The 26,902-nt window shown below is 38.3% G+C and overlaps 1 protein-coding gene across 1 annotated transcript; it reads left to right on the top strand.

Annotated features, from left to right (window-relative positions):
- The first annotated feature begins 1,493 nt into the window (after positions 1-1,493).
- On the top strand, positions 1,494-23,409 carry HOATZ (HOATZ cilia and flagella associated protein). The gene is made up of 6 exons (XM_057695295.1): positions 1,494-1,722; positions 2,214-2,252; positions 2,731-2,801; positions 20,305-20,364; positions 20,961-21,013; positions 23,220-23,409. The coding sequence occupies exons 1-6, from the start codon at positions 1,497-1,499 to the stop codon at positions 23,275-23,277; spliced, it is 507 nt and encodes a 168-aa protein (XP_057551278.1). The 5' UTR covers positions 1,494-1,496; the 3' UTR covers positions 23,278-23,409.
- The last annotated feature ends 3,493 nt before the right edge of the window (positions 23,410-26,902 follow it).

Below are 26,902 nucleotides of genomic sequence, written 5' to 3'. Positions count from 1 at the left end.
CATCACCCCACCGAGTAAAGGGAGCTACAGCTGAACCAATGAACCAATGATTTGCCTGTCACAACGTATGGGGCACCAACCTCAGACGCAGTTTATGATGGAAACCTTTTTTTCTGTGAGTCTAGTTACTAGGCAGTGTAGTTAGCTGATTGCTAATAGTACCAATCACTAACCACACGGCCAGGTAAAAAGATTTGGGAATTCGTCCAAATAAGCTGCGTGTGCATATCAATGATTTTTTGGGGGGGGGGGGATGGATTTGGGGGATTGGAATTTGCTAATATTACCCATTGCCTATTTTTCAATAGGTCAGCCAAGAGAAATCAACATTTTAACTGCTAAATATACACCATATGTAATATATGTATAGCTTGGTATACAGTTTTTCAATATTCCTTCAGGCTCTGAACCAAAAAAATTTCAGATGTGTTGGGGAATAAGATTTTTTTCCTTAGCTGTCATTGTATAGATTTGTAATTATCAACTTTTGAGCTATCTTTCTGTGAGACTGTATTAGTATCTTGAAAGAATAAAGTGCCATAAGGTCACTATGGAAACCATAAGGCCATAAGGAAACGAAATTGTGTTATTACCAATGTGTCCATTTCCTTTCCTAAGGTGGTTGGTTTTATGATGTCCATTTCAATTCCTGCCACAGTAATTACAACTTTCCTATGGCTGAAATGGTTAAATTGTTCCTAGATTAACCAGATCTCCCAGGAAAGCTATGCACGTACACTTGTTAATATTTTTATAGAACTCATTAACAAAAAATTTTATAGTCTGTTTTTCATGAAAGGATTGAGTCCACTCATCCGATATATTTCTTCTAAGTAATCATTTAAAACTGCTGCAGTCTAAGCAGTTCTTAGTGGGACTGATGTTACAATCAAAATCGAGCTTCTTTTCATAAGATTGATCTTAAAGGATTCAGGGGGGAAGTGTATAAAAAACTGTATGTAGGGGTACCTATCAGCCCAGTTCACACCTCCAGCTTCCATAGGCTAGGATGTTAGCTGCTGTATTGAATTCACCAACTAATGGAGGCCCAGAACTTCCCCATAGAGGGTGCTGAGCTACAGCAATCTGGTGTGGAAAGGAGATTGGGACAGTGGAGCTAAGAAACCGAAAGTTTTATTTAGATATAGTTGGGGGAAAGGAAGCTGCTGGGGGGCGGGGGTAGGAGGCTGAGGATAAGAGAGCGCTGAATTGTTCCCCTACTGACTCCAACAGGACGAGATGCCCCAGAGTTGATGTTTTGACTCCCCTATCTCGACTCCAAGGCTTGGACTGGCCCGGAAGCCTGTGATCACTGCAGAAGTGGGATTCAGGTGGCCCACAAGCGCGCGCTGGACCCCAACATCTAGCGAGGACACTAAGGGCTTCCTGCGGTGGTTGTGGCCAACTTAGCGGGTTTCCGGGGGAGGGAGGGGCGGGGCGGGGGGGGCGGAGCTGGGAGAAGAGCAAGGGAGCACGGAGAAGCGTCCTGAGTTGCCATGGAAACGAGGCCCGGCAGCAGTCCTAACAGCCAAAGGGAGTCCTGTGAAATTTACCCCCAGGGATTACTGGTGTTCACCGGCTCTTCGGATAGCGATGCCAACTTGGCCAAACAGTTCTGGATGGGGGCGTCAATGTATCCCCCCAGCGAATCTCAGTTGGTGCTGTCCAGGGGTAGCAGTCAACGTCTGCCGGTGGCTCGGCCCTCGAGGAACAGTGGGCTTGGTGAGTAGCTGCTTCCTATCTACGATTGCTGCCTCCTCCATAACCCACCCGGAAGATACCAGAGCCTCTCCCAGGAGAAACTGCCGAAGATAAGAATTTTTCACTCAAATGTCTAAAACCCTATGCAAATAGTTCTAAAATCTTCCCAGGAATCCTTCCACCCCAAAATGATCAATGGTATCTTTGTTACATCTAAAAGTACATCAGAAAATATCCCTTGGATTATGACATTTGTCTAAATGGTATAGAATAATCTGGGCAAATGTTATATGTTGGCTGAAAGGATATTAAGGATGGTTGTTTACGTAATAGAGTTCAAACGTGAAAGCCGAAGAGTAGGTTGAAGGCAGAGTCAGCGTTAGGAACCAAGTTTCCTGGCCTGTAAGGCCTGAGATGGGAAACACTTATGCAATTTTTACAGGTGTAGAAAAACTAATACCTTTAATGCTGTGGCTTTTCCAATGACTTTACTTCTCTTTTGTATTTTTTAGAGAAAAGTTACTTGCAGCCTTTTTTCCTTGAGAAAAGCAGTAAGTACCAAGTTTTATGCCTTTCAACATCCTGAATCCTAGATTCTTAAAAAAAAAAAAGGTAATAAGTGTAAGGATACAACTTCTTCCTTTGGCATAAATTTCTGAATTGCATACCAAGATCCTGCCTCAGGAACCACCCCATTTATCCAGAGGAAAATGCCTAAATTCCTATAACATTGAATAAGAATGTAGAAATTGTAATCTCTGATACTGCAAATAGATTCTGTTTAGAGACCTTTTCTTGTCTCTGGACTCAGGCTACTCCTCTTCTAAAGAGATTAGAGGTTCCCTGCAGCCAGATCTAATTAATTCAGTCTCCAGTTATTTATAAATCTGGTTCATAAAGTTTCAAGACAGCAAATTTGTGTTTACCTTCCTACTGTATGTATTACCTTTTAAACTTTAATTTTTATCAACATTATTGTAAAATCATGATAAAATTATTTCAGAATGAATTTGATTCTATTTTCTTTAGAGAGTAGAGATGTCACTGCTGAAACCCTGAAGATTCAGGAATCTGAGGAGAAAAAGAAGTATCTCCAAAAGGTAGGCCCATATTTCAGAAAGCGATCTGATTTTCATTAAAATGTCATTATTATTTCCTAAATCATCCCCATTATTCTTTTTTAACATATGAATATAAAAATTTTCTACTTCTGGTATATCAGCTTGAGCAATTGGAAAACCTTTATTAGAATTTTAAATGAAAATTAAGAAATTCTGTTAAACTTTGGCTATTCTCAGTCTCTGCAAAAGCCCAAGGGTGTATAAGAACAGTGAAATCAGAGGGAAGTTGCAAAAGATGGATTCACACACTTTCCACCCAATAAGGTCCCAAACCATATACAATGTTGTAAGAACAGAAATATTGTAAGAACAGGAAAAACTGAATAGAGTTGACTATCTTAATAGGTCAAAATTAAAAGATCAGAGGAATGAGCCTGTCATCTGGAACCGTTTTGACTAAAGGCCGCAGTTAAACACATTGGTATTGTCAAATCAGCTGAACATGTCTCTTCTTGGCAACATCTCTTGTTTGCTTCTTTTTTGCAGGCACAGGCTTTAACTCAACTATTAGTACAGTGATTTATAGAAACATTTTGTTTGGTTAATAGATAAATTCCATTCCTGTAACTGTTCCTGGACTATAAAAGCAAAGATAGAGGATTTGTCTGGCCTAATGTCTTTAATCATTGGATATATTGGCAAACTCCAAAAAGACTTATCGGGAATTCTGCATAAATTACAGAACAATGCATTTGAGTTTGCTGATCACATTAGTTCCCTCTGTGGACTCTTGGTGATTCCTCCAAACAAATTAAGTGATTAGAAATAGTCAGCATTTTCTTCTCTCTTGAGGATATTAGATACTGTATATTTATACCAGGACTTAATGGGGGGAGGGGAGGGAACCTAATTTTCAGTGAAGCAAAAATCATTAGAAGTCTACTTCTTCAGCGCATTTTAATTTCATTTTTGGAAGAGATTAGAAATAAAAGATTAAAGACAAACTATTATCAAATTTTATCATCTTTTATCAAACAGTTAAGACAATATGATGAGTTACAAGTGGATGTTCTGCTAATGGTAGTCAGAACTGATTTCCGTGCCTCAGGTTCTTCTATTATTAATTACTTAATTAATTCGCAGGTATCTATTGAGAATCTGCCATGTGCCAAGTACTGTACTAGATGCTGGGAATACAGAGACAAGATGTGTTCCCTGATCTCAAGGAGTTCATAATCTGGTGGGAGAGAATGCCAATTAAGGGCAGGAATTATGATACATTATTATGATAGATGTATGCACATAATACTATGGGAACACATTGAAAGACATCAAAGTCAAGCTTAAGGAATCAAGAAATCTTCCCAAAGGAACTGAGTTTCAAAGAATGTACAGTTGACTCAACAAAAAATATCCTCCACTGCACTAGTTATCTTCCTAAAACCCAAATCCTATTATGGTGCTTTCTTACCATGTTAGTCTGCTAGGGCTGCCATAACAAAATACCACAGAAATTTATTTTCTCACAATTTTGGAGGCTGGAAGTATGAGACCAAGGTCCTTCCAGAGTTGGTTTCTGATGAAGCCTCTCTTCTGGGCTTCTAGACAGCCACCTTCTCACTGTGTCCTCACATGGCAGAGGGAGAGAGCTCTGGTGTCTCTTCCTCATCTTATAAGGACACCAGTCCTACTGTATTAGGGCCCCACCTTTATGACCTCGTTTACCTTTACCTCCCTAAAGGATATGTTTCCAAATAGAGTTACACTGGGGGGTTAAGGCTTCAACACAGGAATTGCAGGGGTGGGGGTGGGAATGACACAATTCAGTCCATATACCTGCTTTCATTTTTTTTCCCTGGCTCTCCATTCCTGCAGGATGGAACCCAAACTCTCCAGCATGGTATTCAAGTTCTTTTCCGCTCTGACCATAACCTGACTGGCTTCTACCACTCTCCTTCCTCCTTCCGCTACACCCCACCCTACCTCCAGTGCGGTCTACTCTGTACAGTTGGTTCTCAACCACTAGGCTAGGGCACACTGTGTACCCCTCCCCATATGTGCTACTGAAGTGGTGAAAGGGTAAAATATATTTTTGCTAAACATAAACAGGCACATTATTCTGTGATATCTGCCAAATTGTACATTAAGTCAAGTGGGTCCTGCAACGCAGTATAAAGAAGATTCTATTTGTTGAGAGTAGAAGAGGCCTAAGCAGCAAGCCAGCAGGATAGAAAGACAATATTACTGGAACTGTGCCTTGTGAGTATATGGGAGAGCTGAGTCAGTACAGTATGATACAGTTCTAGTCAAACAATGCCATGGTGAAAAAGCAAGAGAATTGTCATAAGGAAGTTAATAAATATTGATATCATAATATTATCAACTTAAAAAAAAAGGAAAAGCAAGAGAATCGTGTAATAACTGAATGCTCTTATGGATATCCTCGGATACTATTGTGATGGTGTACTCATAACACCCAGTTTAGTGAGTGTATGCCACGTGCTGTATATACTAAACTAAGCACTGTGTATGTATCAACTCCAAATCTCCTTAAAATAGCCTCATGAGGATGTTTCCCATTTAATCAAACAAGGCTTAAATGATTTTCCAAAGTTCCCACAACTGGTAAGTGGCTGAGGCTAGTTTCAAAGCCTGTTTCCTAACTCCAAAGCCCATGAGACTCATTGTATCTTAATGACTGCTGACAACAACATTGTTCAAGTTTGCTGCCAAATATTCTAAAATTCAAAACTGTGGTATGAATACATGTGTGAGAAACAGTGGGACTGTTTCTTCAACCTACAATGCAATTTTGCTTTTCTACCTAAAATGCCCTCCCCCATGTACCTTCAAGGCCCAGCTCAAATGCAGCTTCTCTGTGAAGGCTTCCCAGAGGTGACTTAGAGACAACAGAATGAACATCTCCCTTCTCTGTGCTCCCAGAGCAAGTCACGATCTGTGTTATAGGTAATTGTGTGTGTTTCTTTTTTTCCTGCTGGATTCCAGACACCATAGTGCATTAGACGTTGGAGACAAGCTGGGTTTGGAAGTCTGATCTGACACTTACTATCTGAGTGAGCTTGAGCAGCCTGTTTAACCCCTGAGTCTCAGCTTCCTCAGACAGAGAAGGAGGGATGATAAAAATATCCCCCTCATCAAGTTGGTATAAGATATGTAGAGCAGCTGGTCATCGTTTTCTCTCAACAAATGTTAATTCTCTTTTCTTTCATGAGGGCAGAGGTCATTTCCTATTTGCTTAGCCCTCATGCTCTTCTGGCTATTGAAACTCAACAAATACTGATATTTGTTGACTGAATAGATAAATGCGTAATTGAATTAATTGAGTGAACATATGTTCGATACAATGATAACACCTTTTGGGTTAGCCTTTGTACATATAGACATCTGGCAAATTTTTCTAGGCTGACAATTTTTGCAAGAATATTCCCCAAAGCTAGTCTGTTTGCAAGTCTGCTTTAGGACCAATTTAGCACATCCCCTCACACATCTCAGTTTTGCTTTTACCTCGTGGGTCTATGTATGATGGGAGGAAACGTGACTCCCTGTAATTACTAAAACATAGACTCTATTTTTGGACACCACTTTTTCCCTCCATCTATTGTACTCTCTCTGCATTGCTGCTACCACCATTCTAGAACCTTTAGCTAAATGGCAGAAAATAAATGGGGGTGGGAGTTCCTATTTAACTAATAATACATTTACAATTATCTATTTAATTTGAGAATCTTTTACATATTTTTAACATATGCATTTATAAGTAAATGCCTGGTATAATTTTCATTCTAAAATGGGAAAAAATATTTCCCATCAAGTTTCTTAAAGGTTTTTTCTTCCACTTTCTCCTTAAAATTAATGAAAATCTAAAAATGTATTTCTGTCTCTCCTAAAAGTACTTTTATAGCTTTTCCCCCCAACTGATATTGATTTTTCAGTTGTTGAACTTTTTTAAACTTTAATGTTATCCTCCAGTTTGGACTATTTTCCAGATATACATTATAAATGCTTTCAGTTAGTGGACAAAATGCTATTAATCACAAGTACTATTTCTGTGATGGATATCCATGGCAGAAAATCAAAAACAATTTGCGTCTGTCAAGATTAAATGGCTTACCCTGTCCATAAAGGAAACCTTGCAGTACTGGACTGGACCATTATTCTTCCTCTGAGAGTTCTAAAGTAGTCTGGAAACATTATAATAAATGAATAGTCAGCTAATTCTTTGAAATCATAAAACTAATTTGCTTTTTAGTTTTGCCACCTTTAAGAAAGCTCTTTAGCTGATTATCTCTTTGTGAAAAGAATTATAAATAATTCATTTGCTGGGAGGAGGAAGAAAAGATCAGAGCAGTACTTTAAGGCATGTATATAGATGACATATTTAGAAATGTCCATCTGTAATCAGAGTTTTAACATGAGTGAAAATAAACTGAAGGTTTTTACAAGGAAAATATGCAATCGGCAGAATAACAATAAAGATACACTCTTTATTGGGAATGGGATTTTAATCTGTTCAGTCACACAACCTCTACAACCAACACTGACCATACTGTAAGTCTTCCTCAAAAGTCAATGCTATATGGCGCTTCAGTGAACCAGAAGCAAATCATGTTACGATGAGAACATTCTTAGAAGAAGAATCTAAGAAGTATCAAAAAGGTGTATTTTTAGACACCGAATCATGAAAGTGGAAAACTTTAACATTATCCTCCATTATCTTGTACTTTCAAAGGAATACTCAGAACGATTATAAGTCAGTTTTGTAGAGCCAAACCAAAGATGTAAGGAATTTCCTCAGTGTCATTGCCCAGGATGCTCCCATAAAAGAAAATCCTTTTTGGTGTCAAATTGCCCAGGATTGGTTTCCCAGACAAACCAAATTTTTCTCAGTCACAGTGTTACCTGGCTTTGTTTTAATTTTGCTTTCCTCCCTTCATGTAATAATAACAAAATTCCTTTTCCTCCATAAAATAAATCGCATTAGGAAGTGGTGGATTTCTCCTTCACCAACAAAAGATACTTATTTAAATTCTTGTTCCTAATTTGTCAAAGAATTCAAGAGGAAGAATCATAAAAACTGTGCATTCACAGTAACAAGCAAATATTTTTGTAGCAAATGATAAAAGATTGCATAAACGTGAATTACTTTAACATCTACAGTCCACAAAGAGACACTTGGGGTAAGAAATGAGATTTGAGATCAAATAGCTGAATTCATTGCCCCAGACAGACCCAGCCCCAGAGTTGGATAGGGTCATGCCACAAATGCATCGCCTCCTCTTTTTCCCAAAGATCTGTATACTTTCTTTTCTGAACACATTCACCTAAAGACAAAATAAAAACATTTTAAGTCCTGAAATACAATTAGGCAAGGACCCATACTAACTATCTCCTGGTAGAACATGGTTAAATGAAACTATTGAACACAGAATGAAGCAAAAAAAGGATCATGTATTTTTTAAATAAAGGCAGAACTATCAATTTAATTCCAGCTACATGAAGCTTTATTGTTCAAATTTATAAATACCTTATAAGCAGTAGGGTGAATCAAATAGAATTTATTGAAGAACTGGGTAATTCTGTGGATCAGGTAACTCAGAAAATAATCACAACACACATGATATCAAAACCATAATCTGCCTTTTCCCTTTGCCTCTATCAAAAGCAAGATGAAAAGATATGTAGGTAAGTAATATTGGAGCCAGGTAGGAAAGTTAAAAATTTTGTTTCTATATTTACTTCACCATTTAATCATTTTCTGTGCTAAGGTGTGATCAAGCACACCCTCGGAGCCTGAGGTGATACAGCCATTTGTCTATTTGGCTCCTGAGATTTTGCAGTTCCCTAAGCCACAGTGTTGGTAATATAGTCAGTCCTCATTATTTGTGATTCCATATTTGCGAATTCACTTACTAGCAACAGTTTATTTGTAACCCGAAAATCAGTACTCGTAGCACTTTCATGGTCACTGGAGGACATTCGCAGTGAAAAATTTGAGTTGCCCAACACACGTGTTCCTAGCTGAGGTTGAACAAAGCAATGTTCTGCCTCCTTGTTTCAGCTCATACTGTGGACAAGTTTCCTTTTTGCAGTTTATTAAGTGCCACATTTTTTGGTTTGGGGTTTGGGTTTTTTTTTTTTTTTTTTTATGATTTCGCTGTTTTAAATAGTCTCCAAGTGCTGAAGTACTGTCTAGTGTTCCTAAGTGCCAGAAGGTTGTGATGTGCCTTATGGAGAAAATACACGCATTAGATAAGCTTTGTTTAGACATGAGTTATAATTGCTGTTGACTATGAGTTCAGTGTTGATGAATCAACAAGGTATTTTACATAAGGTGTCCATAAAAGAGAAACACACATGAAACAGGGCTGTGTGTCAATCCATTGGCAAAATGTTGTGCTCAAAGACAGGCGAGAACCTAGAAGACGATCACCTCTGTGACACTGAGTCTACACTTTCTTCTGCTTGGAAATGCCTTTCTCCCATTTCTCCCTTTAGCTAATGCTTACCTGTATTTAAAAACAATTCAAAATTAGTCTCATATTCCCCAGGTTGATACAAATGCCCCTTCCTTTGTGTTTCCCTAGTACCCTGTGCTTTCCCCAGTCATAGTCCCTGACATATAGTTGAGGTATTTCTCCTGCAGGCTCTAAGTTCCTTAAGGAAAAGGATCATGACTTCTTTGATTTTATAATCACAGGGCCTGACAAATATCAGATGATCTCCTAACCTACCAAATAAATGCTTATGAGTGAATAAATTGATGATTTAACTTGTCCAGATCAGAATCCTGCATGATAGTCCAGTTCCTTGAGCTGGGTGGTGTATGAGGTACTCATTAATAGGAGGACGGTCCAAAATAGGATTCACCAAGACTCAGAGGCCTCACAGACTCAGAGGTACTGAACAGACATGTAGTCAATTGTGAAAAAGGATGTGCGAGCAGCAGGCAAGAGTGGAAACAGTCTGTAGGCCACAGGGGAAAGTCACAGTCAGTGAGCATTATGTGTTCTCTGAAGGAAGTGATACCAGGAAAAGGCAATAGATGGAAATTTAAGATCATGGGGCCAAGGTTCAACAGCATGTGAAAGAAACCTTGACCTGGGAATTAGAATGCAGCATCTGGAGTAGAAAATAAGTCAAGGCCACTGTCCCAGAGTATCAGGGATACCAGACAAAGAAACAAGGACTTGAGTGAACACAGGGGAGAAGACAATATTCCGTATACTAGAACTTTGGTACAGAGATAGGCTTGGCTGTAAAATTTTTAAAAAATTAAAAAAAAAAGCAAATTCCGAGAAACATGTACCTTTCCCCCAAACTCCAATCACATTCCTAAACATTTGTATCATTCCCTACTGCCATAGCCAGAAAACTACTTTAGAGCCATCAACATATAAGACAAATTCACCTAACTATAGTAATTTTTCTTGGCCAAGCCAAAAAATATTGTTCAAAAATCAGTTTATCAACAATTGATTCTATTGTTGAGATAAACTCTGTTAAATAACTATTTAAGGAAGAAAAAGGCATATTTTCATTGTAACATTAATTCAGTAATTTGAAGAAAACAGAAGTTATTTAAGATAGTTTGTCTAAGCTTTGAGACTTTTATTATAAAGGATAGATTTTTTAGAGCATTAAGTAAAAACAGAAAGAAAAAAATAGTTCTTAACTGTGGTTATAATGTTTCATATACTACCTTTGTATTCTCTGGGGTTTATGGCAAAAAATGTTCCCAGTAGATATAATATAGATGTTGGAATAGGTATAGACATCAGTCTCTATGTGTGAAGTTGAATTGGACATTGTGTGGGTCTTCATCCATATAGATGAGGGCCCTGCACTGAAATGTAGGGTCACAAGACCAAGCTGAACTTTATAGAATGTTTGCCCAAAGCAGCTGAAAATTTTGTAGCCTTAAAAAAAAAAAAGATGTAGGCAAGGAAAGGGTCAAAGCTGAAGAGGCAACGTCAAGCTCAGGCAAAAAGGGCTGAGCAAAGACATCAACAGCAGGGTAAGCCCCAGAGCCAAAAGTGAGGAGAATCTGACTCGGAAAAATTGTGCAAGATTGACTCAACAAATATTTATTGAGAACTTCTATGTACCTGGCATTGTGCTGGGCACTGGAGTACAATGATGAACAACAACAAAAAATCCATTTTAAAGATACAAACTCTGTCCTTATCTGAAATTTGCAGTTTAATTAAGGAGAGAGAGATTCATGAAAGAATTATACATAATGTTAGAGGAACATTTAATAGGGCAGTATTGATCCAATCAAAAGAGTGAGGGAGAATTTCTGGAAAGATTAAGCTGAGGTTCGAAGGAAGAGTGGGACAGAAGGAGGGGTGGAGGGACAGCAGCAGCAGCCCAGCACGTGTCCGGAGCTGAACGGCCAGTGTGGTGCTGGGAAGGTGAGGCCATAGCACATAAACAGTAAGAAGCCATTGAAGGGTTTTAAGTTGGGGGATGATAATATCAGATTTGTTTGAAAAAAAATTCAAGAGAATGAATTAAAAGTGGTTAGAGCAGAAGTAGGGAAACCAGAGTGAAGGCCATTGCAATCATGGGAGGTGATGGTAGCTTGGATTAGGAAAATGTAGATAGAGTTAAGAGATATTTAGCAAGTAAAATAAGTAGGTCTTGAGTTGTGCATTGGATATGGACATTGAGGCATAGCACGATATCAGAGATGACTCGGAGTTTTCTGGCTTGCAAAACGGTGGATGGTGCCATTCTCTGAAACAAGGAATGGTAAATAAACGCCAGTTTGGGTTTTGGGGAGGTGGGGAGGGATTAGAAGTTCAATTTTAGACTCATGGAGTGTGAGGTGCCTTTGAGATAAGCAATGATAAGCCTATTTGAGCTGTCAAATAGGCCTGTGAATATATAGGCTAGAGAAGTATGGACCAGAGATGAGATAGAGTCACCTGGATGGGGGATCTAGAGGGGAAACAGAAAGGATCATCTCTCTCTTACAACCCAATGGGCAGGGCAGGAAAGACATACCTGAAAGATGAGGTCAGTCCCATTCACCCATTCATCATACCTATGTAACCATCAACATGGGGAAACCTTAAAGACTCAGTAATTTGTTTGCTAAGGACAAGTCCTTGTAATTATTGTGGACCGAATCATCAATAGTGTATAGTTCAATTATATATAGAAGTATCTTTAATATATCTATACTTTTTTAATTTAAAGGTGTAATATTCATTTTATGCTTATATTTTTCTCAACATTAAAATTCAAATCTTGCCTATTGCTTTTTAAAAAATGAGTGCCTTTAAAAGCAACATTAAAGCATTTTTTCACTTTGCTATATACCTGAAACTAACACACATTGTAAATCATCTATGCTCCAATAAAATTTTTTTAAAAATAAAAATTAAAAAATAAACTGGGGAAACTTTAAAAAATAAATAAATAAAGCAGTTTTTAAAAATCATTCATGCTTATACTTTCATGCATTTGTTTTGTGTAACTTTTAAAATACATATATTTTAATGGAAAACCAATAGTAATTACCTAAGGAGGTTTTCCATTAAAATATATGTAACAGAATTAAGAAAAAACACATAACAGAACTAAGAAAGTACACATTTTTTTCCTCTTCAAAATAGATAAATTCATATTTTATCAAAACCTACATTTAAGAAAATTGTATTAACTCCATCTTATGTAATGACTGATACGGTCTTCTCATTGTAGTAAGCCGTTATTTTTCAAATGAAAATTATAAATGCCAAAGCTGGGAACTGAGCCAGAGTCAGGCAGTTTCCAGGAGGTATGAAAAAGTGCTTAGACGTGCATTTTTTTATGCAAGTCAGCATTGTTCCTCCCTCCAATTAATAATCCTCTAACATCTTCCACCCCACTCCCAGAGATGACTGCCTTTAGGTCTACCTTCCAAATATCAGATTAGAGCTGGAGGAAGCCTTTTTACTGATCATTCAGGCTATCTTTTAAAGTGCATGGTAGATCATTTGAGGCCCAACAGTTCTGTATCTTATTATTATAGTAGATATAAATTTACTTTATGGAAGTTGTAGAATTTACATAGTAGATTTCAATTAATAGACACAGGGAATGGTAGTAAATTCACAGAGTAAAGGCATAGTTGAAGCATTCTGTTATCAATACCAGCAGGCCAAGAGGCACATACTGCCATTTGGAATCAAGCCCAAATGTGAGACATAGTTTGCCTTAAGCCAATAGTAATTCTAACCTTCCTCAATTACATTTTGTAACAGAACGGAAATGGGACCGACTGAAAATTAAGACTGTGTAGAATAAGAACTAAGATTCCCTAGTGATCCCATTGGGCATTAGTTTGCAATTATTGGCATAGAAATAAAAATTAAAATCTGGAGCCTCAAGAAAAAATCAGGAAATGTTAGCTAATCTCTGTAAAACCACAGAACGTTGGTTCTGCTTAGGTAATATTCTAAAATTGGAGTGTAATTCTCATTTTATACCTAACTTGTAATCAGGAGTCCTATCATAAATATTTAGTGTACACTAAATAAGATCTTAGAGCGTTCATCAGTTTATAAGTACCACTGTAGCTCAACTATTCTTTACCCTTTAACCACTTTTTGCAAAGTGCTGCATGATCCCATAAAATAAGTAAATTAACTCTGCATGAGCGCCCCCTGCTGTGTTTCCCCATAGCACACACTTTCCACTAGAAGAGAAAATTTCCTGTGAGACCAGAGACTGTATTTGTCTCCTTCACCATGTTTAATCCCAATTAATTCTTCCTTTTCAGAATCAAGACTGAATAAAGAAACCATTCTGTCACTGTGTGTGTATGTGTGTGTAAGTGTGCCACAATCTCTAGCATATGTTTTAAGCAGTATGGCCAAAGAAACTTGGAGGCAAACAGAACTGAGAATGAGTTTGAATCCTTGGCTCTGCCAGGATTAATGTCAACTGATCCAGTTGATTTCCTTCTGTCCGTAAAGAGAATAATAGCATCTACCTCAGGATTAAATGAATTTCTCAAAGCCTGACATCCAGCAGGTACCCAATGAAAGTTTGTTTTTATCTTCTCTGCTTTCCCTCTTTTTTTAAACCCATAATTGAAAAATAAAATTTTAGGAGGTACAAAATAAGCTTTAGTATTAAATGAAATGGTTTGACCAAAATGGCAAATCTCAAAGGATGATGAGTAGAAAGCATGGTCACCCAGGTATCTACATTCTGATTAGAAGACAGTTGAGATTGGATTGCGAGCTTCAGTAGTTGTGGCATGTGGGCTCAATAGTTGTGGCTCATGGGCTCTAGAGCGCAGGCTCAGTAGCTATGGTGCATAGGCCTAGTTGTTCTGCAGTGTGTGGGATCTTCCCAGACCAGGGATTGAACCCATGTGCCCTGCATTGGCAGGCAGACTCTAACCACTGTGCAACCAGGGAAGCCCTCCATTTATTTTTAATTGGATGAACTGTCTTTTCATCAGTGAGCACGCTTTTTGTGTCATGATCATTAAGCTGCCTCCCTAGCCACCTTTCTCCCTTTGATGTGTTATTTTTATATCCTTAGATTACTTATTTTGGAGCTGCTTTAGGGCTCCTCTAAAATTTTTACATGTTTTAAATTTTTAAACTTACATTAAGATTTTAGATTCAGCAATGGATTTATGTAAATATTATTTTCCGTTATGTGCTTTTTTCATGTTTTGATATTTTTGTCATGAGCATGTATTGTATTGATAGTCAATGGAAAGAATATTTTTTAAATTTCTATTTGCATTAGTATATTTCTCCCAGTGCTTCCTAGTCTGTTTTCTTCGTTTTTTCCTTTTCCAACAATCTGCCTCTCTCACTAGAAAATAATAATATTTTTGAAAGCTAACTACACAGCATACACACTCTTGAGTCCTTTACTCACATTCTTATTTAATCATCAGAACAGCTTTGTCTGAGAAGCGTTGTAATTACGCCCATTACAGATAAGGAAGCTGAAGTGGAAACATGTAAGTGGCTTTTTCAAGGTCACACAGCTAAAATATAGTAAAGGCAGTTTGAACCTGTGTCCACCTGACAATGGAGCCAATGTGCTTAACTACTACACCACACTGTTTTCAAGAGTTTCTAGATTCTCTAAGTATTGGGATGGTTGCCAGGTAACTAAGCAAAGAGCTTATTGAATTGGAACCAGTTCAGTACTCGTCTAAGATACTTTTAAGATTAAATTCAGAAATTAGGCTCTTATACTATGGTCATCAAGAGAAAATTTCTTTTGGTAATATAGATAGATAATCAGAGAAATAAACACTATCATATGCTATCTTTGGTGAATGTTTCAGTCAAAATTTTTTAATCATAATACAAGGAGGAAATGCATTTTTCATATGAGAATGAAGTCTTGAGAAGAAAGGACCTTTCTTTTAGAGTCTAGTGCTTATTAAGAACTTTTTTATAACTGAAATTTAACTGAGGAGAAAGTTTACAATACACTGGAGAATTTGTAGACAGGAATTTCTACTGCATAAAGGGCAAGTAATTTCATAGACATACCTCCTTGTTTCTCCTTTCTTCCTTCCAACTCTGTTCACTAACTCACCTGTAGGTAAGAGGTTGAATCATTGGAAATCCTCCATGCCTGTACACAGAAGGTGGGTAATCCCATCCTCCCTTCTTCTCCCACTCTTTCAGGTTTTGAAAGCATTGAAATAATTTTTTTCTATAATAATAGCTACCATTTATTAAATACCCACCATATGCCATGCATTGTTAATTTGTATTATCTCCAACTTTCACAACCTTTCTTATACATGAGAAATCAATACTCAGAGAAGTGGTTCCTTTTACTCAAGGTCACAAACCTCTGACCAATGGCATAGTCATTATAGTTGGAAGGAGGAAAGGACGAACCAGGAGGAATAGTTAAGATATTACTTGCCCTGGGCTTCCCTGGTGGCGCAGTGGTTGAGAATCCACCTGCCAATGCAGGGGACACCGGTTCAAGCCCTGGTCCGCAAAGATCCCACATACCGCGGAGCAACTAAACCTGTGTGCCACAACTACTGAGCCTGTGCTCTAGAGCCCTCGAGCCACAACTACCGAGCCCACATGTCACAACTACTGAAGCCCGAGAGCCTAGAGCCCTTGCTCCGCAACAAGAGAAGCCACTGCAATGAGAAGCTCGTGCACTGCAACAAAGAGTAGCCCCCACTCACCACAACTACAGAAAGCCCACGTGCAGCAGCGAAGACCCAATGCAGCCAAATAAATAAATAAATAAATAAAATTTTTAAAAAGTTATTTTAAAAAAAAAGATATTACTTGCCATTAATCACACAGCAGAATTGGGATTCAGACCCAAATGTATTTGACTCCACTAATCTATGTTGCCACCCAAATTGTTTGGCTCTGAAAAGCCAAAAATAGAGAACTCAGCAACTTAATTCTTGAAATGACAGTAAAATTCATTAACCTTCTGTGAGATATTAAACATATATTATCATATCCTAATTTCCTAAAAACACTTTTTATTCTGTAATTTATTTTTTCAGGAGTAATATATAAATATAAGTAATATAACTAAAATGTATAATATAAGAAAATATCCAGCATGAAAATATTATAAATATAAGATAGAAAAGTCCTGGGGATGTAATGTACAACATTATGACTATAATAAAAAATTCTGTATTGGTATATTTGAAAGTTGCTAAAAGAGTATATCCTAAAAGTTTTCATCAAAAGGAAAAAAAAATTTTGTTGTTATATATAAGGTGATGGTAACTAAACTCATGTGTAATTGTTTCACAATATATATGTATGTATGTCAAGTCATTATGCTGTACACCTTGAACTTATAGTCTTGTATGTCAATTATATCACAACAAAACTGAAAAAAAAGAAAAAATATTATAAATATAAATTCTGACCCCCTTATGCTATTAAGAATTAATAAATTAAATGATTAAATGCCCTATAAATTCCATTAATGAACACAATCAAAACACTATGGTTAGAAATGAGAATTCTTTTGTTGTTACTAATAAAGTAAATTATAAGAATTTTCTCTTACCACTGAATGTATTTAGTTATCCTGGCAGAGATTTCTTAGAATAGTTGGCAATGTTTTTGTTCTGATGACACAGTTGCCTACAGTAGTTTTGTTATTCATTCCCAGAAAACATGTTCAGGAAGCAGAAATCAAATCATATTTGAAAACTTTGTTTCTGGTGCATTATGTTATATTACAAAACTGATTAGGTATTAAAATCCATTATAATAAAAAAGCACATGAAATCAAAATTTAAATGAATGAATTTTTTTACCCTGCTATTATTTAGGATCTTGTAACTAAATATTTGTCCATTTATATTAGAAGCATTTTGACAATATAACTTGCCTATGACTACCCTATAGTTACACAGAAAATAATCATGTAGTTTTGTTCATAGGGGATTTTAAGAACAAAACTTACCCACTGTTTAATTTCAATTTCCAAAACATTTTTTTTTTGCTTAGACTAATAATTGTGTATTAGACAGTGTAATGGTTTCATTCACATATCATGACTCAAATCAATTCAACAAAAATTCATCGAATATCATTTACAAGACACTGCTAAGCTCTAAGGAAGGGTAAAAATATGAGTAAGACTCTGAAAGAGACATGGTAGCAACTGTGAGATAAAGCAGAGAAAGTGAGACCAATACTGTAATAAAGGTATACAGCGCTATGTAATCACAGTCTGGGAGCATTTCATTCCCACTGAGTACATGTGTAATGGGAAAACTGGAAAAGAAACTAACATTGAATACCTGCATTGAAAATATCCCAGGTCTTTTTCTATAGACATTATTTATTCAATCCATAGCAAATTGACAGATATTTTTAAATTAGCTTAGTTTTTCAGAACCAGACTCACAGACATAGAAAACAAACTTAAGGTTACCAAACAGGAAAGGTGGGGGGGAGGGATAAATTGGGAGCTTGGGAATGACATATACACACTACTATACTTTTAAAATAGATAACCAATAAAGGCCTAGTGTATAGCACAGGGAACTCTGCTCAGTATTCTGTAATAACATAAACGGGAAAATAATTTGAAAAAAAAAAATAAGCTTAGTTTTTAAAGGACCCTGAATTTTTTTTTCTTTCAATATCTGTGATATATGATGCCTTAAATTCAAGTAAAAAGTAGAAATCTTGTCCCAAAGTAAATAAAATTAAAACTCTGTAAGCTCTGAAAAGGCAAGATGAATGACTTGAACGGAATGAAGCAAAGCCAAGGCAGCCGGTTACTCATGCCCAGCCTGGCCCCTCCTCCCATGTCTGGTGGAGCCTGCCTGAGCTTTGCAGCTTCTCTTGCAGCCATCAGGACTAAAGACTCATTCTGAGGAATTACTTAGCAAATGCAGCCTCCAGGGCTTTGCACACCCTGTTTCCTCTGCCTTGAAAGCTTTCTTCTCCATCCTGTCTGTACTGTTGCCTGGTGACTATGCTTTCAGGCCTAATCTTGGACATCACCTCCTCTGGGATATCTTCTCTGAGTCTCCCCCACAGACATATACACACTTTCATCTGAATCAAGGGTTCCTCTTCAGTTGTCTAATTGCATCCTATTCTAATCCCATTATAGTATATCGAAACTATTGTCTTTTTCTCCACAAGTCTGCCATCACCTGGCAGGCAGGAATGGTATTTTGTGCAGCCCCTAGCATAGTAATGTTACATCATAGGTGCTCATTACGGATTGAAACGTGTCCCACCAAAAAAAGATAAATGTTGAAGTCCTAACCCCCAGTACCTCAAAATGTGCCCTCATTTGGAAATAGACTCATCATGGATAAAATCAGTTAAGAAGTTAATATTAGAGTAGGGTGAACACCTAATTCAGTATGATGGTGTCCTCATAAGATAGCCATGTGAGGACAGGAACACGCAGGGAGACGACAAAAGCAGAGATTAGAGCTACACACCTGCAAGCCAAGGAAAGCCACAGATTGCCAGCAAATGACCAGAGGCTAAGAAGAGGCAAGGAAGGGTTCGCCTGCAGGTTTCACAGGGAGCATGGCCTTGCTGACACCTTGTTTTGGACTTCTCGCCTCCAGAACCGTGTGACAATAAATAGCTGTTGTTTTAAGCCATCTAGGTTTTGATACTTTGTTGCTGCAGCCCTAGGAAAATAGTGCAGTGCTCAAGAAACTTGAATAGATGCATGGATGACAGAATTTTTACCTGGATATGACGAATCTATGTCCATTCTCAGCTATATCTTTCTTCTAGCCTTGATCCAAGCAGAGCTTGTTTCATTTTATTTGGCCATTTGAAGCTATAAGTTTGATTTGTCAGATTCTCAGGTTTCTTTCTCTTGTTCTCAAATACTCCAGATGCAATTTTCTACCTGGCCATCTCCAATACTGAACATAACTGTATTCTATGAAAAAAACTTTGTACGTAAATTTGCCTCTTTGTATACAGTCTATATCTTGATAAATCTTTGTGCCTGCACTAAATTAGTGTCTGTTTCTTTGTTTGTTTTTACTCTTAAGAGAAGTAACCTGAGACATTAGACATGTCTCAATGTCTAAGACAGAGGAGCAATGGAGTGTGGGGCTCTGTTATGTATGCAAGCTGCTTAGAAGAGCCTTCTTGCTGTGGATGTATGTGATGGCATGCTGTTTGGGCTGGCTGGTTTTGTGTCTTGCTGCCATTTAATGGCAATTTAGTATGGTGGCCAATAGCTTGGGCTTTGTTGTCAAGTAGAGCTGGTATCAAATCCAGTTCTGCCATTTAAAAGCTTGGGTAAGGGGACTTCCCTTGTGGCACAGTGGTTGAGAATGTGCCTGCCAATGCAGGGGACATGAGTTCCATCCCTGGTCCGGGAAGATCCCACATGCCACAGAGCAACTAAGCCCATGTGCCACAACTACTAAGCCTGTGCTCTAGAGCCCTCAGGCCACAACTACTGAAGCCCGTGCACCTACAGCCCCTGCTCCACAACAAGAGAAGCCACCACACTGGGAAGCCTGTGCATCACAACAAAGAGTAGCCCTCACTCGCCGCAGCTAGAGAAAGCCATCGCGCAGCAACGAAGAGACAATGCAGCCAAATATAAATAAATAAATAAATAATCTTAAAAAAAAATGTTTGGATAAGGTATTTAACCTTAGTACGCTTCACATTCCTCATATGTAAAACAGGATGATAGAGGGGCCAAACTTCTGAGTTATTATAAGAAAATAATGATATAACTTATATCAAGTTCTTAGCATGGTTCATGTTGTAAGGTCAGTAAAAGTTATTATATGGGCAAGAAAAATTCCCTCCATTTAGAATCAAAATCAAATTATTTTGTAAAGCAGCATCCTCTGGAATAAAAACTGAATTGTGTTATAAATGACAAGTATAAATCTATCATGGAAAAATTTTTAATTCTGCTCCAAAATACAAGAAGGAAAATGGAAAAAATCCTACCCCCCTCCCCCAATGGACACATAGTTTTATTATTGAGTCAAAAAAGTCACCCACTCTTTTTTTTTTTCTTTAAACAGGCTAAAAGGAGAGATGAGATTATCCAACTCTTAAGAAAACAAAGAGAAGAAAGGATCTCGGTGAGACAGAGGGAGGCATTCAGATAAACCTCAGGGGTGGGGGCAGGGTGAGCTATGGCAAATGCTGAGAGATTTTATAGCTTTACCCCTTAAATCTAGAGGCCCTTGGTCCAGTGCCTTCTATATGCTGAAGGGAGGCAGGACATAGACATCAGAGAATTTGATAATCCTTGATAAACCAAAGATATCTCCACAGTGTGCAGCTCTGCTGGCACAGAAACGGTGCTGTTGTCACTGGGCTTATTGTCCATGTTATAAAGCCATAGGATACTAACATGGGCTACTTCATTGCTAGTATTTGTTTTACGATTGGTCTTGCTCAGATCATACAAAAACAAATGCTAAATGAAGAGGAATGAACAATGAAAGCAATAGCACCCCATACACGTATGGATGTACAAAGACAATCTCCTGAGTGAACTCCAAATGCCCTAATCTGGACTGTTTCTCACCCCATGGTCTCCAATTTAAGAAGCTAGTCATTACAAACTCTGTGATCATTTTACCTCAGATTTTTTTCAAGTAAGTAAATTTTAGTCAGTGCAAGAAGTAAAAATTTTCCTTTTTGATTTTGATTTTGTTTTGTTTTGTTTTAGAAAGAACTGATTTCCCTTCCTTATAAGCCAAAAGCCAAAGTACACAAAGCAAAGTAAGTTTACTTCTGTCGAAAATATTCTCACCTTTCTAGTTTCCCTGTAAAGAAGTGCTTCTTTTTTTGTTTATATATTATTTTACTCAGTTTGCTCCCTACCTTCTAAAAACCCACCCACAGTTTTAGGGGTTCTTGCCTTGAGAAAATGTCTTCTGCTTGTCTACATTAGAGCCTGTGTGCGCACTTACATGTCTGTGCAACATGCAAGTATATGCTGGTGCAAACAGGAGCACAGGTCAACCTCGAGTCTGTACGTTTTCTTCCCCCCCCCCCCCCATTCTTATCCTGGTTATTCACCTGCCATCACACCCCCTCAGCACCCCCTTCCCCACCCACACCTAGCCTTGCCATCTTTGGCAGATGAGCAGGTCTTCTAGATTATCAACTCATCAAACTCACCAACCACCAAAGGCATACCTAAGCTTGCTAAATCTAAATTTACATGGCAAGGGCTCTAGCTTCACAGTGATGGGTTAATAGCCTTATCCGCAGAGTAATGTTACAACAGCACCAGACACATGGTCCAGAAGAGTTTAAAGAAGACCAGCTATCACTGGTTAATCACTAAAGAATCCCTAATAAAAACTGTAAATGTCTTCATTTTGGTATTATGATTGAAACCCAACGTGGCTAATGCAACATTAATTTGACAGATATCTATTTGCATTCAGGGAAGAGCAGAAAGTAATAGAATTTTTATTCTTATCTCATTAGTATTGAGGCCAACTCCCTTTCATGTTATCAGATGTTATTAACAAAAAATGAATGTCTACACTGATTTTTAAAACTTCTGAAAAAAATGGAAAGATCACTTAATCACCTGGCTATATTGTCTACACAATGTTCAGCAACTTAATTTCTAGCTTTTCAGCCAGATGATTTGACTTAGCTTCTAAAGGTGAAGCAAAACTAGTCCCCTTGCAAGTTCACTTATCTGAGTCAAATAATGAAGATTGTTACTTGAAGTGTATCAACAGATCTGTCTGGGTACCTTAAATTTCTGTGCATATTTTTATAGGAATGATCAGAACAGTCCTGTTACTACCCATGTGGATTCAGCTCAGAGTAAAACATTATTTCACAACTGGAACAAATAATCCCCTTAATGGTTTAAGTGCTTACCTAATTCCTTTTGTATACCAGCTTGGCCTCCCTCCTCTGTCCTGAAGTCTTGAATTCCATTCCATTTCACTGTGACATCTTCCTCCTCTGAGCTTCTTACACAGTTCCTGTCTGCACCATTCTTTTGGCAGTTAATCATGTACTACTTTGTGCCCATATTTTATAATTATTCAACTCATTGTCTCTTAAGTTGTTATTTCACCTTTGATGTATTTTTTACTCGTCTATGACCATATTGTAAGTGCCATGAGAAACTGGGTCACCCAAAGTGCCTAGCACACTGCCTCCATGTAAGAATTCAGAAAATATTTGTAACCAAAAAAAATTTTTTTAATTTTTGCCTCACCAAGCTGCTGTCAACAGGATCTTAGTTCCCCAACCAGGGATTGAACCTGGGCCGGACAGTGAAAGTGCCAAGTCCTAACCGCTGGCCCACCAGGGAATTCCCTGTAACAAGAAATTTTAGCTAAAAAATGCCATATAGTTCAGCATTAGCTTATTTAGAAAGTCGTATTTCTATACATTAATTTGTAAACACTTTTAAATTTGTGAAATATCTGAAACACAATTTTAATTTTGCCCTCTTTCTCCTACCTCCATCCTTTCCTGTCTACCCAAAACTTCCCCACATCTACAGATAACACCCTTACCGTCACTCCTTCGTCAGATCTTAGGATACTCCAGGTGCCCTTCCGTCAGAAAGAAAGAACTTGAACATAGTAAAGTTTCAGTGGCACTACGTTTTTATCCACCCAGGAATATTTTCATTTTAAAAGAGGGCTGACTAGAAGGAACAATGGGTAATCCAAAGAAATCAGTCACCAATGATGAAATCTCACAAGTTGGACTCTTAGGTGAGCACAGTATGTTTAAGTTTAGGAGCTTTGCTCCCGTGCCCTTCGAGTCACACTTCACAGTGGAGTGACCACTCCTCCCACACAGAAGTTTACACATGATTGCAAAATTTAAGGCATAGTCAGAATGCAAGACGGTAGATCTTTATTGGACAAACTTTCAAAAGTTGTTTTCATGCCACATTATATTCACAAATATTGGAACTGATTCATGTTACCTCCAACAGGAAAGTGATTTCAGAGTCAGATCAAGAAGACCAAGAAGAAGTCAAAGCCTTGGACTAATGTGACTGAGAAATGGGAGAGGGTGGCTCACTTAGATCTTCACTTTTAAAACAACCTGCTCTTACATCAGGATCCTTGGAATCAGTTAAATTAGACAAAGAAATAAAAGTTAAATATGCAACACTTCTAGGAATTTTCTGGTTATTGAATACTTGTGTCTGTTTTACTTACTGAATACCACTGTATTTGATATACCACACAGTAGTCATTTCTCTCATCTTATACACACTCAAACTCTTATTTATCTTGTTTTCATTTGAAGGGTATTTCCAAAATTGCTATAGTTGATCTATATTATGAATATCAGATAAACAAGAAACAGGGGCTTCATGTGCTTCAACTTGTAGACCACCAGTAAAAACAATTAATAAGGAAATAAAGATGAAAGGTCAGTCCTAAAAACTTTGAAGTCTTCTTGCTGTTAAAAAAAATCAATTTTCCAAAATTTGGTTTATTCACTTTCTGGACCATGTCTGAAGTCAGAAGTGAATTGCTTCTAGTTCTGAGAGTAGCTGGCTCAACATTCCTGTGTCTTAGACACAGGGATGTAATCCCAGTGCCAATCTCCCTCACTTTCAAAGGTCACCCCCTTTGGTATATATTGGAAAAGAGAAGGTTAGGACTTTGTCCCTTCTGCATTGTCCAGCTGGCAGACCTACTCAGGGTTGTACATGCAGCTGCAGGGCTCCAGCTCTATTTAGGACCACCATGCACTTCACGCCTGGCCTCCACCTGCAAGTCTTGGACGTAACCCCCATACGATGTAGCTCCCATTCACAGTGCCAGCAGCAGAGCTGGTGACACACTGGTCAGAACTGAATCATTAGGGACACACCAAACTGCAAGGGAGGCTGGGAAATAGTCTTTAATGGGGGTGGATGAGGGGACATCTGCCTAGTCACAATTCAAGGACTCTATCACTAAAAGAAGTGTTTCTGCCAGAACACTATTTGGAGAAAAAATGTTTTTAATAGAAGGAAGCTAATCAGGCTTAGAGAAGGGAAATTTAGAAAGTTACAAATTGGTAATCTCATCTCAGCATTACTTAGAATAAAAGTTACCCTGTCAGGGTGATGTTTTTCTCTGCCAGACAAATAGCTCTCTGATGTGAAGGTGGACATAGGAGGCTATCAAAGCCTAAACTTTCAAACCCTGTAGCTAATTCCCTTTGTTCTGATTCCATGCTCACGGAGAAATCTTCTTTTGCCCAGAGGGAGAGTATGTACTCAACAGGCCAAGGCAAACATCGATTTACCTGATGATTCTATTTCTCAACAGGTAAATACATTAGTCTCTTAGATTGGGTTTGAGCTTGTCAAACCAAGGATTGGACCCTGGACCAAGACAATTTTACCAAGAAAAATTCTACTTTCTGAGCCTTCTTCACAACCAGTGTTCCCCCAGTGACACCTCTCTGCATTATGAGGTGTAATGGTCAGGTATTGCTGCAACGGTGCTGCAAAACATAGTGATCTAAAACATGTATTATTGCTCATATATCTGTAGGTCAGCTGAGGATTTGGCTGATCTAAGTTTGGCCAGATAACTCTGCTTCAGGCTGCAGGGCAGGTCTGCTGCCCACTACATGGCTCTTGATTGACAGAGGCAGCTCTGCCCACGTCTCTTCTTTGGGATATACCTGGACCAGTGGGATATCTGAGCCATGTTCCTCTCAGAGAGTGGCAGAGAAACAAGAGAACAAATAAAAACATGTGAGGCCATTTCCAGTCTAGGCTCAGAAACTTCTGGCTCATTCTGTTGGCCAAACAAGTCACATGGTCAAACACAAGGACAAGGAATGGGGAAAGTCATAAGAGATGTTATAATTTTGGAAATAAATCCTTTGCAATTGCCATTAAGTGCCCAACCATCTGCATACTTACATACCTAGTTGCCTTATCAAACCTTCACAAGGTAACTTTTATTGTTACCAAGCCTTAATTGATTTAGGCAAAGAAACTTGCTGAAATCCACACAGATATTAAGTGAAGAAAAGCAGGATTGGAAACAGAATATCAGATGCCAACTTAAGTGCTTCTATTCACCATATCAGCCCTCTCTTTGGTTGTTTTGATAATCAGGAATTTCTAGAAAGAATGAACATTGGATGTGAAATATTCTAATTCAGACATGAAAACGGGCTGTGAATGAACTTGCCATAAAGTTCAACCCTCCCCTTGCCAATGCTGCTGCTTTCTGCAGTAGCAGAGCTTCCCAATATTATCAGCTGATACTGAAACAGATCTCTCAGCCTGTGATTCATCAGGCCTGTTTGTCTAAAATTGCTATGGCTCAGAACCCTCCTACACTGTTGGTGGGAAAGTAAATTGATACAGCCACTATGGAGAACAGTATGGATGTTCCTCAAAAAACTAAAAATAGAACTACCATATGACCCAACAATCCCACTACTGGGCATATACCCAGAGAAAACCATAATTCAAAAAAATACATGCACCCCAGTGTTCATAGCACTATTTACGATAGCCAGGACATGGAAGCAACTTAAATGTCCGTTAACAGAGGCATGGATAAAGAAGATGTGGCACATATATACACTGGAATATTACTCATCCATAAAAAGGAACGAAATTGGGGCATCTGTAGAGACGTGGATGGACCTGGAAACTGTCATACAGAGTGAAATAAGTCAGAAAGAGAAAAGCAAATATCATTTAATAACATGTGGAATCTAGAAAAAGTGGTATAGATGATCTTATCTGCAAAACAGAGACACAGAGATAGAGAACAGATTTATGGAAGCCAAGGGGGAAAGGGGTGGCGTGGGAGGGGTTGGGAGGCTGGGACTGACACATATACATTGTTGATACTGTGTGTAAAATAGACAACTGATGGGAACATACTGTATAGCACAGGGAACTCTACCTAATGCACTGCGGTGACCTAAACCTAAACGCGAGGGAAGTCTAAAAGGGAGGGGATATCTGTATGTGAACGGCTGATTCATTTTGTTGTGCAGTCGAGGCTAACATTTTGAAGCAGCCATACTCCAATAAAAATTAATTTTAAAAAACTGCAATGGCTCAGTCTGAGACCAAAACCCAGATGGGGCTTCTGCCATGCTTCACAAGAGCATGGTACGAGGGGAAAAGGCAAATCGGACCCACCTTCCAACCCTTAGTACTTTAGTTTTTGGACAGGAGGCTCACTTCATTATCTGAATATATTTGAAAACATTTTGTTTACAACAAGAAGCAAATGTAAAACGACTATTGTGGGAGTTTAGAAGAAGGAGCACACATTGAGGGCTGGGTTGATGAGGAAAGCATTTCCAAAGGAAATGGGGTCACTCTTTCCTGGGGCAGAAAGGGAGAAGGTCATCTTTCCACCACAAGGCTGAACAATCACCCACACTCATGTGCTCTGCAAAAAGCACTATGATTTCCTTGCTGGGCTCAAGGACACCGTCTGTCTTCTGGGACGTCCACTCTCCTCTCGACCAGAACTCCAGCTCAGCCTCCTCTGGCCGCTATCCACGCTGTCCCAAAACCTGCCTGGCTAATGGGCACCCTGTCTACTTGGAGCATCTTTTCTCTGCATCCACATTCCTTTCTCAGATGTAACCCTGAGTGCCTGGACAGCGGCCTACCGAGCCCTAGCAGGT

The sequence above is a fragment of the Hippopotamus amphibius genome, chromosome 9 (assembly GCF_030028045.1).
Source record: "Hippopotamus amphibius kiboko isolate mHipAmp2 chromosome 9, mHipAmp2.hap2, whole genome shotgun sequence".
Taxonomy (NCBI): Eukaryota; Metazoa; Chordata; class Mammalia; order Artiodactyla; family Hippopotamidae; genus Hippopotamus; species Hippopotamus amphibius.
This window is presented reverse-complemented; position numbering and strand designations above follow the sequence as displayed.